The sequence below is a fragment of the Colobus angolensis genome, unplaced genomic scaffold, assembly GCF_000951035.1.
Source record: "Colobus angolensis palliatus isolate OR3802 unplaced genomic scaffold, Cang.pa_1.0 Scaffold187, whole genome shotgun sequence".
Taxonomy (NCBI): Eukaryota; Metazoa; Chordata; class Mammalia; order Primates; family Cercopithecidae; genus Colobus; species Colobus angolensis.
Window position 1 is genome coordinate 471,735 of NW_012115010.1, and position 9,681 is coordinate 481,415.

At 43.8% G+C, this 9,681-nt stretch overlaps 1 protein-coding gene across 1 annotated transcript; it reads left to right on the plus strand.

The window, feature by feature from the left end:
• The first annotated feature begins 1,136 nt into the window (after window positions 1–1,136).
• Window positions 1,137–5,513, plus strand: LOC105510347 (chromosome unknown open reading frame, human C17orf105). Its single transcript, XM_011940056.1, has 6 exons — window positions 1,137–1,288; window positions 1,826–1,896; window positions 2,492–2,610; window positions 3,905–4,028; window positions 4,561–4,617; window positions 5,071–5,513. The coding sequence occupies exons 1-5, from the start codon at window positions 1,165–1,167 to the stop codon at window positions 4,615–4,617; spliced, it is 495 nt and encodes a 164-aa protein (XP_011795446.1). The 5' UTR covers window positions 1,137–1,164; the 3' UTR covers window positions 5,071–5,513.
• Window positions 5,514–9,681: the final 4,168 nt, after the last annotated feature.

Sequence of the window (9,681 nt, forward strand, 5' to 3'; positions counted from 1 at the left end):
GGGGGCCCTGCGCGCCACTCCTGGGCGCGTCCCCGGGGGGAGACGCCACCGCCCTCGAGTCTCGGGAATCCTCGCCCCATCCCGGTCCAGGCCGTTTGTGTATCTTTGTGTATCTTTGTAAACTGGGAAGCGCGGTAACTTCCTTCCCTGAATTAAATGCAGGGCCCAATAAACGTTTCTGTGGCGGAGGTACACCTAGAGGTCCCTTCAGTCTTTCAGGGTTACAGGGACCGCGGGGTTCGGCTCGTGAGCGGCTCCCTGCTGTGGAGGCATCACCTGGGCGCTTGACAGAATCAAGCGCCCGGGTGATTGCTGGAAGGGTTAAATGTGACATTCAAGGAAGGCACCCAGCACTGCATGGCCAGCACTCAATAAGTGTTGGTCCTTCATCAACAAATGCGTTGAGCACCCAGTGGGTGCTACACCCTGTGCTGGGGTGGAGATCAATCAGACTCCTGCAGCCCTTCCTGGAGCAGATGCCAGCCCACCATAAGCCACTTAGCATTTCCTGAACTCCCACTAAGTACAAAAGATAGTCTCTGTACTGGAGGAAAGCCGCCCTCCCCTACTGCCATGAAAAACTGGCAGTTCCCTTCCTGCAAAAGAGCAAATTTGGCCTTGAATTCAGGAACCCCACATCCTGAGCCCAGCCCTGCCACCAATTTGGTTCTTGAGTAACATTGCTGCTGCTGTGGTCTTCAGTTTCCTCATTTGCAAAAGGAATTGGATCAGATTATCATTAGGGTCAACTTTCTCCTCCCCCAAACCTTGTGGTCTTGCACCTTCAGGCAAGCTATTGCAGTGGAGACTACTTAGCTGATAGCCCAAGATGTGTAACCAAGGCTGGAATTTCTGTATCCCTCACCCCACCCCATCCCTGGCCACCCCTCCCAGCGCACCACTCCTTTCCGTCTGGTGTTGGCTGGCAGCATCTGCATTCTAAGCAGGGGAGAAAGCTTTCAAGTTCCTTGACTTGAGCCTAGGTTAGCATTAAAAACACAAGCCCAGAGGCAGCCCAGCCATGCTCCGCTGCTCCTACTCCCTTCCCGGGACCTGTCCCTGATGTCATAACTGGGTAACTATGACAGCTTGTCATGGGAATAGCTAGGCACCTCACAGAGGAGTCTGGGTACCTCATTTCTGAAGTGAGACTAGGAAGAGAAGATGAACAATTCCCTGGATTATCTGGCCTACCCTGTTATCGTCTCTAATCACAGGCAAAGCACAACCTTCAGAAAGAAACTGGACTTTGGCCACTACATATCTCACAAGAATAGAATACAAATAGGTATGTGGGCACTTTGGGCTGGACACCGCTATCAGGGATTTTGGAATTGTACCCCATAAAGAGATCAACAGTAAACCAGACCAGGTCACAGCTTTGGGATGATATGGCCTTATCTGCTGAATTTGGGCAAGAGGGCATTAGCACCAATAACAAAATGTATCTTCCACCAGGGAGTTCACTGGATGGAAATACTCCCTTAAACTCTTTAAAGCCAAAGTACGTTAGAAAGAGGATAGGACTTCAGAAGCCAATAGACAGGCTAAAAATATTGGAAAAGGATTGGAAGAGAGGCTCTTTCTTTGGATTAAAAGGATATTTAGCTCTGTAAATTTTACTTTCACTATTCTTTTGTTTCTGCTCAAAAGTCTCCAGAGATGTGCATTTGATAAATTAAACCAAACCAAACTTCCTGAGTCGCATTAAGGTCCTAATTTGAAATTATTCATTAGTCAAGGACACTGTCTAGTGCTGGTTTTCTGAGGCCGCTACTGGAATTCCTGTGATGTAACGTTGTTCCCTTTTATCCCCCTTCTCTAGTGAAGCCTACTGTTGATACGAAACCTCCAGTGGCGCACACACATCACATTTTAAAATTGAGCAAACTACAGGTATTTGTTCTCGCTGTTTGCAGATGTGCAGATGTATTTTATTGACTTCCAGTCCATTTCCTAAAGAGGTTCAATTTCTCAGAGCCTTCTAAATACCCATCTACTCAAAGATTTGTTAACACTCCTCCTTCCCACACACGTCACCCCTAGTCTTTCCCGCCCCCCCCCCCTCCGGCGGAGTCTCACTCTGTCGCCCAGGCTGGGGTGCAGAGGCATGATTTCAGCTCACTGCAACCTCCCAGATTCAAGCGTTTCTCCTGCCTCAGCCTCCCGAGTAGCTGGGATTACAGGCGCCCGCCACCATACCCAGCTAATTTTTCATATTTTTAGTAGAGACAGGGTTTCACCATGTTGGCCAGGATGGTCTTAGTCTTCTGACCTCGTGATCCGCCTGCCTCGGCCTCCCAAAGTGCTGGGATTACAGGTGTGAGCCACCGCACCCAGCGCCCCAGTCTTTTAAGTTCTGCTCCCAGTCTCCCCTGTGGCCCTCAATGCACCCCTTTCCCACGATCTCAGAGGAGGGGGACACTAAGTCATTGTGTGTGAGAGCAGTATACTGATGGTGTCACCACGGTGAGGTGTGGTTTCTTACCAGGGTGAACAAAAGAAAATCAACAAAATCGAGTATGAAAACAAGCAACTGTGTCAGAAAATCGCAAATGCCCATCGCGGCCCTGCCAAGGTGGATTGCTGGAATGAATATTTTTCCAAGAGGTAATGTTCTTTGTCTTCATTTCAGTTTTGAAAAGTCAAAATTGACATTCCTCTTGGGTTTTAGTGTGAGGTTTTCCCAAGCCAGAGGAGTACTTAAGGGAAGTTATTTTGAGGGAGAACCAAACAGACCATGTTACACAGAATGAAAACTTTAAAAATGGGGACCTTTCTCTAGCATTAAAGAGCTTTTATTTCATCTAAGAGACTTTTCAGAGTCCTATTCAGTTTGTCACAAGAATGCACTGCCCACTTTTATAAAATGGTGGCCATGTGTCTTAGCCCATTATAGGGTGTTATAGCAAAATGGTATAAACTGGTGGCTTATAAACAACAAAAATTTATTTCTCATAGTTCTAGAAGCAAGAAAGTCCAAAGATCAAGGTGCCAGTAAATTCGGCATCTGATGAGGGCCTGCTTCACAGACAGCCATCTTTTCACTGTAACCTCACGTGGCAGAAGGAGCAAGGGGTTTCTCTCAGGTGTCTTTCATAAGGACATTAATTCCATTAGGGTGACCTAATCATCTCTCAAAGGCACACCTCCTAACCATCACCTTAGTGATTAGGATTTGAACATGAGAATTTTGGGGGACACAGACAACTGGACCATAGCACCATGGCTGGGGCTATGATGTGACATTCTTAAAATTGGTTCCAGAAATCTTTCCTGAGCAACTACTATGTGCTAGGCACCAGGAATAACAGAGATGAAATGAGATGTATATTTCCTAACGTCAAAGAACTCAAGGTCTTGTAGGGGAGATATTTCTGGAAACGATGACAATGCAGTGTGATTAGGATACAAAAGAAGCACATGCAAGAGAAAGAATTTGGTGTGGGGGGAGGAGATGGTCAAGACGCCATTCCTATACCCTGCTATATTCTGGTATAAGTTGAAAGCTGAGAGGAGCGAGGTGACCCAAAACTTGTCACCAGGGATTTATCCACAGGGAGACCTTCCCCCAACCAGAAGTTCTCAGTCCTGGTTTTACATTATAATCCTTGGGGAATTTTAACAAAATGCCAGTGTGCGTGGTTCACCTCAGATCAATGAAGTAGAATCTTCTCATGGGCAACAGGGTTGAGGACCACTGATATAAACCTCCAAATGCTGTGTACATTTCCCGGAGTGCAGTGCGGATCAACAGGCTGCCCCAATGGCCTGTGGGCTCAGCAGGACAGTTTATTCCCTGCACTTAGACAGCCTGGCATTTATGATCTCATGACTTCATCTCCCCCACTTGTTAAGATGAGCATTTTCTTCTTCACCCATCTCGGGGTTTTGTGTTTTTCAGCTTAAACAGAGAAATGAGGAACCGCGAGCTAGTGAGAATCACCATGGAAAACCAGGGCATTCTGAAGAGGCTTGTTGATCGCAAACCCCACTATGACCGTAGGGCATCTGAGATAGACTGGCAGGCACGTGGGCACTTATGTTATATTCCCAGACACACACAAGAGTTTGTCCCTGTTCAGCCTAGAGAGAGTCTCAGAAAGATCCCTAAACAGCTAGAGTCAATCACCTGAAATATAACAATCATTAAAGGAAAAAGCATCCAAAGCAAACAAAACTAACAGGCACAAACCATCAAACAAACAGCTAAAACATCTTGGTCACAAAGCTATTATGTGTCAGTTTCATAACATAACAATTATGTGTCAGTTCCAGAAAAATAATCTAGTAGCATCTTCCCTCATCCCTTAATTCATTAAGAAAGCTGAATGTACAGGGATTAGGGTATAAGAATCAGTCAGTATGTGGTTGGTTTGCTTCATTTAGGAATGACCCTTAAAAAGGTCAGGGGAGGGGAAGCCATCTGTGGTGTTTTAAAAAACCTCCACTTACTGACTTTGGTCTTTAAATCTTTTCTAAGTCATCCCTAGGATTTAGAACTTCAGTAATAGCACCAATGCCCTGGCATTGACATAAACCAATTTTTTTTCCTTCAAGAATTCAAGGCGCTATATCAGAAATACCACGAGATATCTTCTCTCCCAAAATGAATAGGTATGTTTCTCTTACTATCAAGCATTGTGACCAGAGCTGATACCAAAGCCCTGAGAACCCCATAAATGGTGAATGAGGGGCCCAGTTAAGGAGACGGATTTTGCTCTTCTCATATAATATTGACTAGTCATCCATTCGGGAAACATGGGGCTCTCTGAGTTTATTTCTTCTCTCCATACAAGAAGGAAATGATATTGCTTTTTGTCATCATCTTTGAGGCTTTGCGGGAGTCTAAGGGGAAGTGATTTGTTCCAATAAGACATAAACTGGAGGACCTGTGGCTTTGAAGTTGTGCCAAAGTTACATTCCAGGTCTCTCAGTATTCAAAAGTACCTGCGTGTTGTCATTTTGTATTATTTAACATTATTAGTAATGACTAAATGGACACTCAGGTGTTCCAAAGAATAGTTCTGTGTAATTGATGTGTCTCCTCTCTTCTCCACTGAATACAAGGTTACTCACCATGGAAAAGGTACAAGAGAAGGCCCTGGAATTTCCTGGCTGCTTAGAATCTTAAGACACTCCTGGGTGGCTGAATGCTCAATCTTCAGATGCTTCAATAAAGCTTGGAGCATAAAATGTGTAAGTTACATTTAGGGGACCCAAAGGTTCTACGTTCTCATTCCCAAATGGAGCAGGCAGAAGGAAAGATGCAATGAGCGTTTTTATTTGGGGCTATGAAAAGAAGTTTTAACGAGAGAAAGAGAGAGAAATCTGAGAGAACTCTTTAAAACATACACCATCATCACCATCCCACGGAAGAAGAAAAGCTGGGGTGAGATCATCCAGCCACAAGTATAGCACTGTCAAAATGGAAAACAAAATCACATGACAACATCAAGGTTCAGAAAACACAAGGAACAAGTGCTGTTAGTTCCTCTGTGAATATACACAATTGGAAAAGAATGCCTCATTGACGTTTCCATGGACTCTGTTCATTTATAGGGAGCAGCAGCAGTGAAAATGTCTCAAAACATATGGTGTGACAGTGTTGCAGGCCTGCTATGACTGGTCCTGCTGGCTTTTAGCCCAATTATATTAGTCAGCATTTTCCAAAGAGACAGACTCAATAGGAGAGAGAGAGAGAGACAGAGACAGAGAGAGAGACAGAGAGAGGATTTATTTGGGGAATTGGCTCACAAGATCATGGAAGCTGAAGAAGTCCCACCACAGGCCATCTGCAAGCTACAGACCCTGATGCAGCAGGGCAGATAACCCCCAAAGTGGGACTTAGCCTGCAAGGGTTCTTGGCTTCACCCAGGAAAGAATTTAAGGGTGAACCAGTGGTAGGGTAGAAGAAGACAGTTTTATTGAAGCAGCAGTGTTACAGCTCTGGCAGTGTTACAGCTCCATGACTGCTCCTGCAGAACAGGGCTACCCCATAGGCAGAGAGCTTTGCAGTCATAGTTATACTTACTTTTAATTACATGTAGATTAAGGGGCAGTTTGTGCAGAAATTCTAGGCAAAGGGTAGTTTTTTGTTGTTGTTGTTGTTTTTGAGATGGAGTCTCATTCTGTCGCCCGGGCTGGAGTGCAATGGCACGATCTCAGCTCACTGCAACCTCCACCTCCCGGCTTCAAGCGATTCTCCTGCCTCAGCCTCCCAAGTAGCTGGAACTACAGTCACACGCCACCACACCCAGCTAATTTTTGTATTTTTAGTCGAGACGGGGTTTCACCATATTGGTCAGGCTGGTCTCGAACTCCTGACCTCAGATGATCCACCCCCACCTCGGCCTCCCAAAGTGCTGGGATTACAGGCGTGAGCCACCGTGTCCAGCCTATAGGAAGGGGTAGTAATTTTTGGGTCCTTAGATCATTGCTGTAGAAAGGGGTGGTAACTCCTAGGTGTTGCCATGGTAATGGTAAACTGACATGGACACACTAGTGGGAGTGTCTTATGGAAAGCTGCTTCCACCCCTTCTCTGTTTTAGCTAGTCCTCAATTGGATCCTGTGTCCAAGCCCCGCCTCTGGAGTCAAGTTCTGCCTCCCACCTCACTGGGATGCTGGTAGCATGGCTTGGTCCAAGCCCGAAAGCCTCAGAACCAAGAAGAAGGTGGTGTAACTCTCAGTTCAAGGTCAAAGGCCTGAGAACCCACCAGGGGGGGACAAGGGTACTGGTATGTGTCTTGGAGTCCAAAGGCCAAGGAGCCTGGAGTTGTTGTTCCAGGACAGGAGAGGAAGAGTGTATTCTAGTTCCAGCAGATAGATTGACATATTCACCTCTTGTCTGTTTTTGTTCTCTCTGAACCCACAGCAAGTTGACTGATGCCTCTCCACATTGAGAGTGGATCTTCCCACATAGTTCAGTCAGACTTACATGCTAATCTCCCCTGGAAACACTCTCACAGACACACCCAAAAATAATGTTTTACCAGCTTTCTATTCAGCCAAGTTGGCACCTAAAATTAACCATCGCACTGACTTTTTAAACTTTCTATTTTGAAATAATGAAAATTCACGGGTAGTTGAAAATAAAGGAACAGGGAGGCCTCCTGCAACCTTCACCCAGTCTCCACCAATGTTAGCATCTTGCATAACTGGAGTACAATATCAAAACCAGGAAACTGACATTGGGATGATGCACAGAACCTATGCAGGCTTCATCAGTTATACATGCACTCATTTTTGTACATATGTGTATAGCTCTATGCAGTTTTTCTCACATGTATAGCTTTGTGTAACCACAACCACATTCAAGATACTTAAAAGCACTGTTATCAAAAGACACTCTTGTGCCACCCTTTAGCCACAGTCACCTCAGACCCTCAAGCCTAACTCTTGGCAATCACAATCTGTTTTCCACCTCTCTGTTAGTTCATGGTATTACATAAATGCAGTATATGTCCATCCTTTTGAGACTGGCTTTTTTCACTCAGGATAATTTCCTTGATGTTCATCCAAGTTGTGTGTGCCTTTTTATTGCTGAGTAGTATTCCATGGTATGGACGTACTACAATTTATTTAACCACACATCCATCAGAGGACATTGGGGTAGTTTCTAGATTTTTAAACATTATTATTATTATTATTTTGAGATGGAGTCTCGTTCTGTTGCCCAGGCTGGAGTACAGTGGCACGATCCTGGCTCACTGCACCCTCCACCACCCAGGCTGAAGCAATTCTCCTGTCTCAGCCTCCCGAGTAGCTGGGACTACAGGCACGTGCCACCACACCTGGTTAATTTTTGTATTTTTAGTAGAGAAGGGGTGTCACCATATTGGATAGGCTGGTCTTGAACTCCTGACCTCGTGATCCACCTATCTCAGCCTCCTAAAGTGCTGGAATTACAGGCATGAGCCACCGTGCCTGGCCTGAATATTATATGTGAAACTGCTGTGAACATTTGTGTGCAAGTTTCTGCACAAAAATATATTTTCTCTGGAATAAATGCCCAAGAGTATAATTGCTGGATTGTATGGCAAGTCCAATTTTAGTTTTAAAAGGAATTATGAAACGATTTTCCAGAGCAGCTATGATACCATTTTATATTCCCACCAACAATGGATGAGTGATCCAGTTTCTCCACATCCTCATCAACATTTGATGTTATCACTTTTTGTACTTTAGCCATTCTGATGTGTGTGTAGTGAAATCTCATCTGTATATCCTCTTCAGTGAAATGTCTGTGCATGTCTTTTTTTTCTCATTTCCTAATCTGATTTTTTTATTTATTATTTATTTATTTATTTATTTATTTGAGACAGAGTCTCGCTCTGTCGCCCAGGCTGGAGTGTAGTGGCACAATCTTGGCTCACTGCAACCTCTGCCTCCCGGGTTCGAGCGATTGTCCTGAGTAACTGGGATTACAAGCATGTACCACCAAGCCCGGCTAATTTTTATATTTTTGGTAGAGATAGGGTTTCACCATGTTGGCCAGGCTGGTCTCAAATTCCTGACCTCAGGTGGTGATCCACCCGCCTCGGCCTCCCAAAGTGCTGGGATTACAGGCATGAGCCACCACACCTGGCCTGATTTTTTAAATAGCAAATTTTGAAAGTTATTTACATATTCTAGATATAAGTCCTTTGCCTGCTATGCACTTTGCACGTGTTTTTCTCCCAGTCTATAATTTGTCTTTTCATCCTCAGGGTCTTTGACAAAGCAAAATATTTTTGATGACATGCAATATATCAATGATGAAACTATTCTATATCTTGACTGTATCAATGTCAATATCCTTGTTGTGATACTGTACCATATAGTTTTGTAATATGCTACCACTGGGGGAATCTGGTAAGGAGTTTACAGGATCTCTCTGTATTATTTCCTACATGCATGTGAATCTACAGTTATCTCAAAATAAAAAGCTTTAAAAAACAACATGTCTAAGTACAAATTCATTATTAACTGGTTCCAGTTAATCTCAGTTTGAGGAACAACCATTTTTCTAGACACCCAGGGTAAAAACCTGAGGTCATCTTTTACTTCATTCCTTCTCTTTCCTCCTATCCCCCTCCCTACATATCTTTTCTTTTCTTTTTTCTTTTTTTTTTTTTTAAAGACAGAGTCACTCTGTTGCTCAGGCTATGGTCTAAAAGCTACAAGGCTTATGTCTCAATCTCTATATAAGCTACTGCCCATATTTCAGGCATTTGTGATTTACAACTTGTATTACTAATGCAAAACTATGCCCATATCACTTTCTAGCTTAATGGCTTCAGTGATTTGCCATTCTTGCATAATGGGCTGGAGCTTTAAATAGAGCATACAAGGCTTTTCATGATCCAGCCCCTTAACTGCTCAGGTTATATTAGTTATAGTTTCAAAGGTTTGGAGATTTTCTGGTTATCTTTCTGTTATTAATTTTTAATTTGATCCCATTATGTCCAGAGAACATACTCTATCATTTCAATTCTTTTAAACTTGTTAAGGTTTTTTTTTTTTTTTTAATCAAGGTGAATATTTTATGGACATTTGAAAAGAATGTGTATTGTGCTGTTAATGGGCGAAGTGTTCTATAAATATCAGTTAGGTCCCGTTGGTTGATGGTGTTCAGTTCTTCTACATCCTGATGATTTTCTATCTAGTAGTTCTATCAATTGCTAAGGGTGGGGTGTTGA

What these genes read in the sequence shown, in the direction of transcription:
- LOC105510347 (XM_011940056.1), top strand. Translation starts at nt 1,165, where the DNA reads ATGAACAATTCCCTGGATTATCTGGCCTACCCTGTTATCGTCTCTAAT. An exon ending in AATGAATATTTTTCCAAGAG is followed by an intron (nt 2,611 to 3,904) that starts GTAATGTTCTTT and finishes TGTGTTTTTCAG; the next exon opens with CTTAAACAGAGAAATGAGGA. An exon ending in CATCTGAGATAGACTGGCAG is followed by an intron (nt 4,029 to 4,560) that starts GCACGTGGGCAC and finishes TTTTCCTTCAAG; the next exon opens with AATTCAAGGCGCTATATCAG.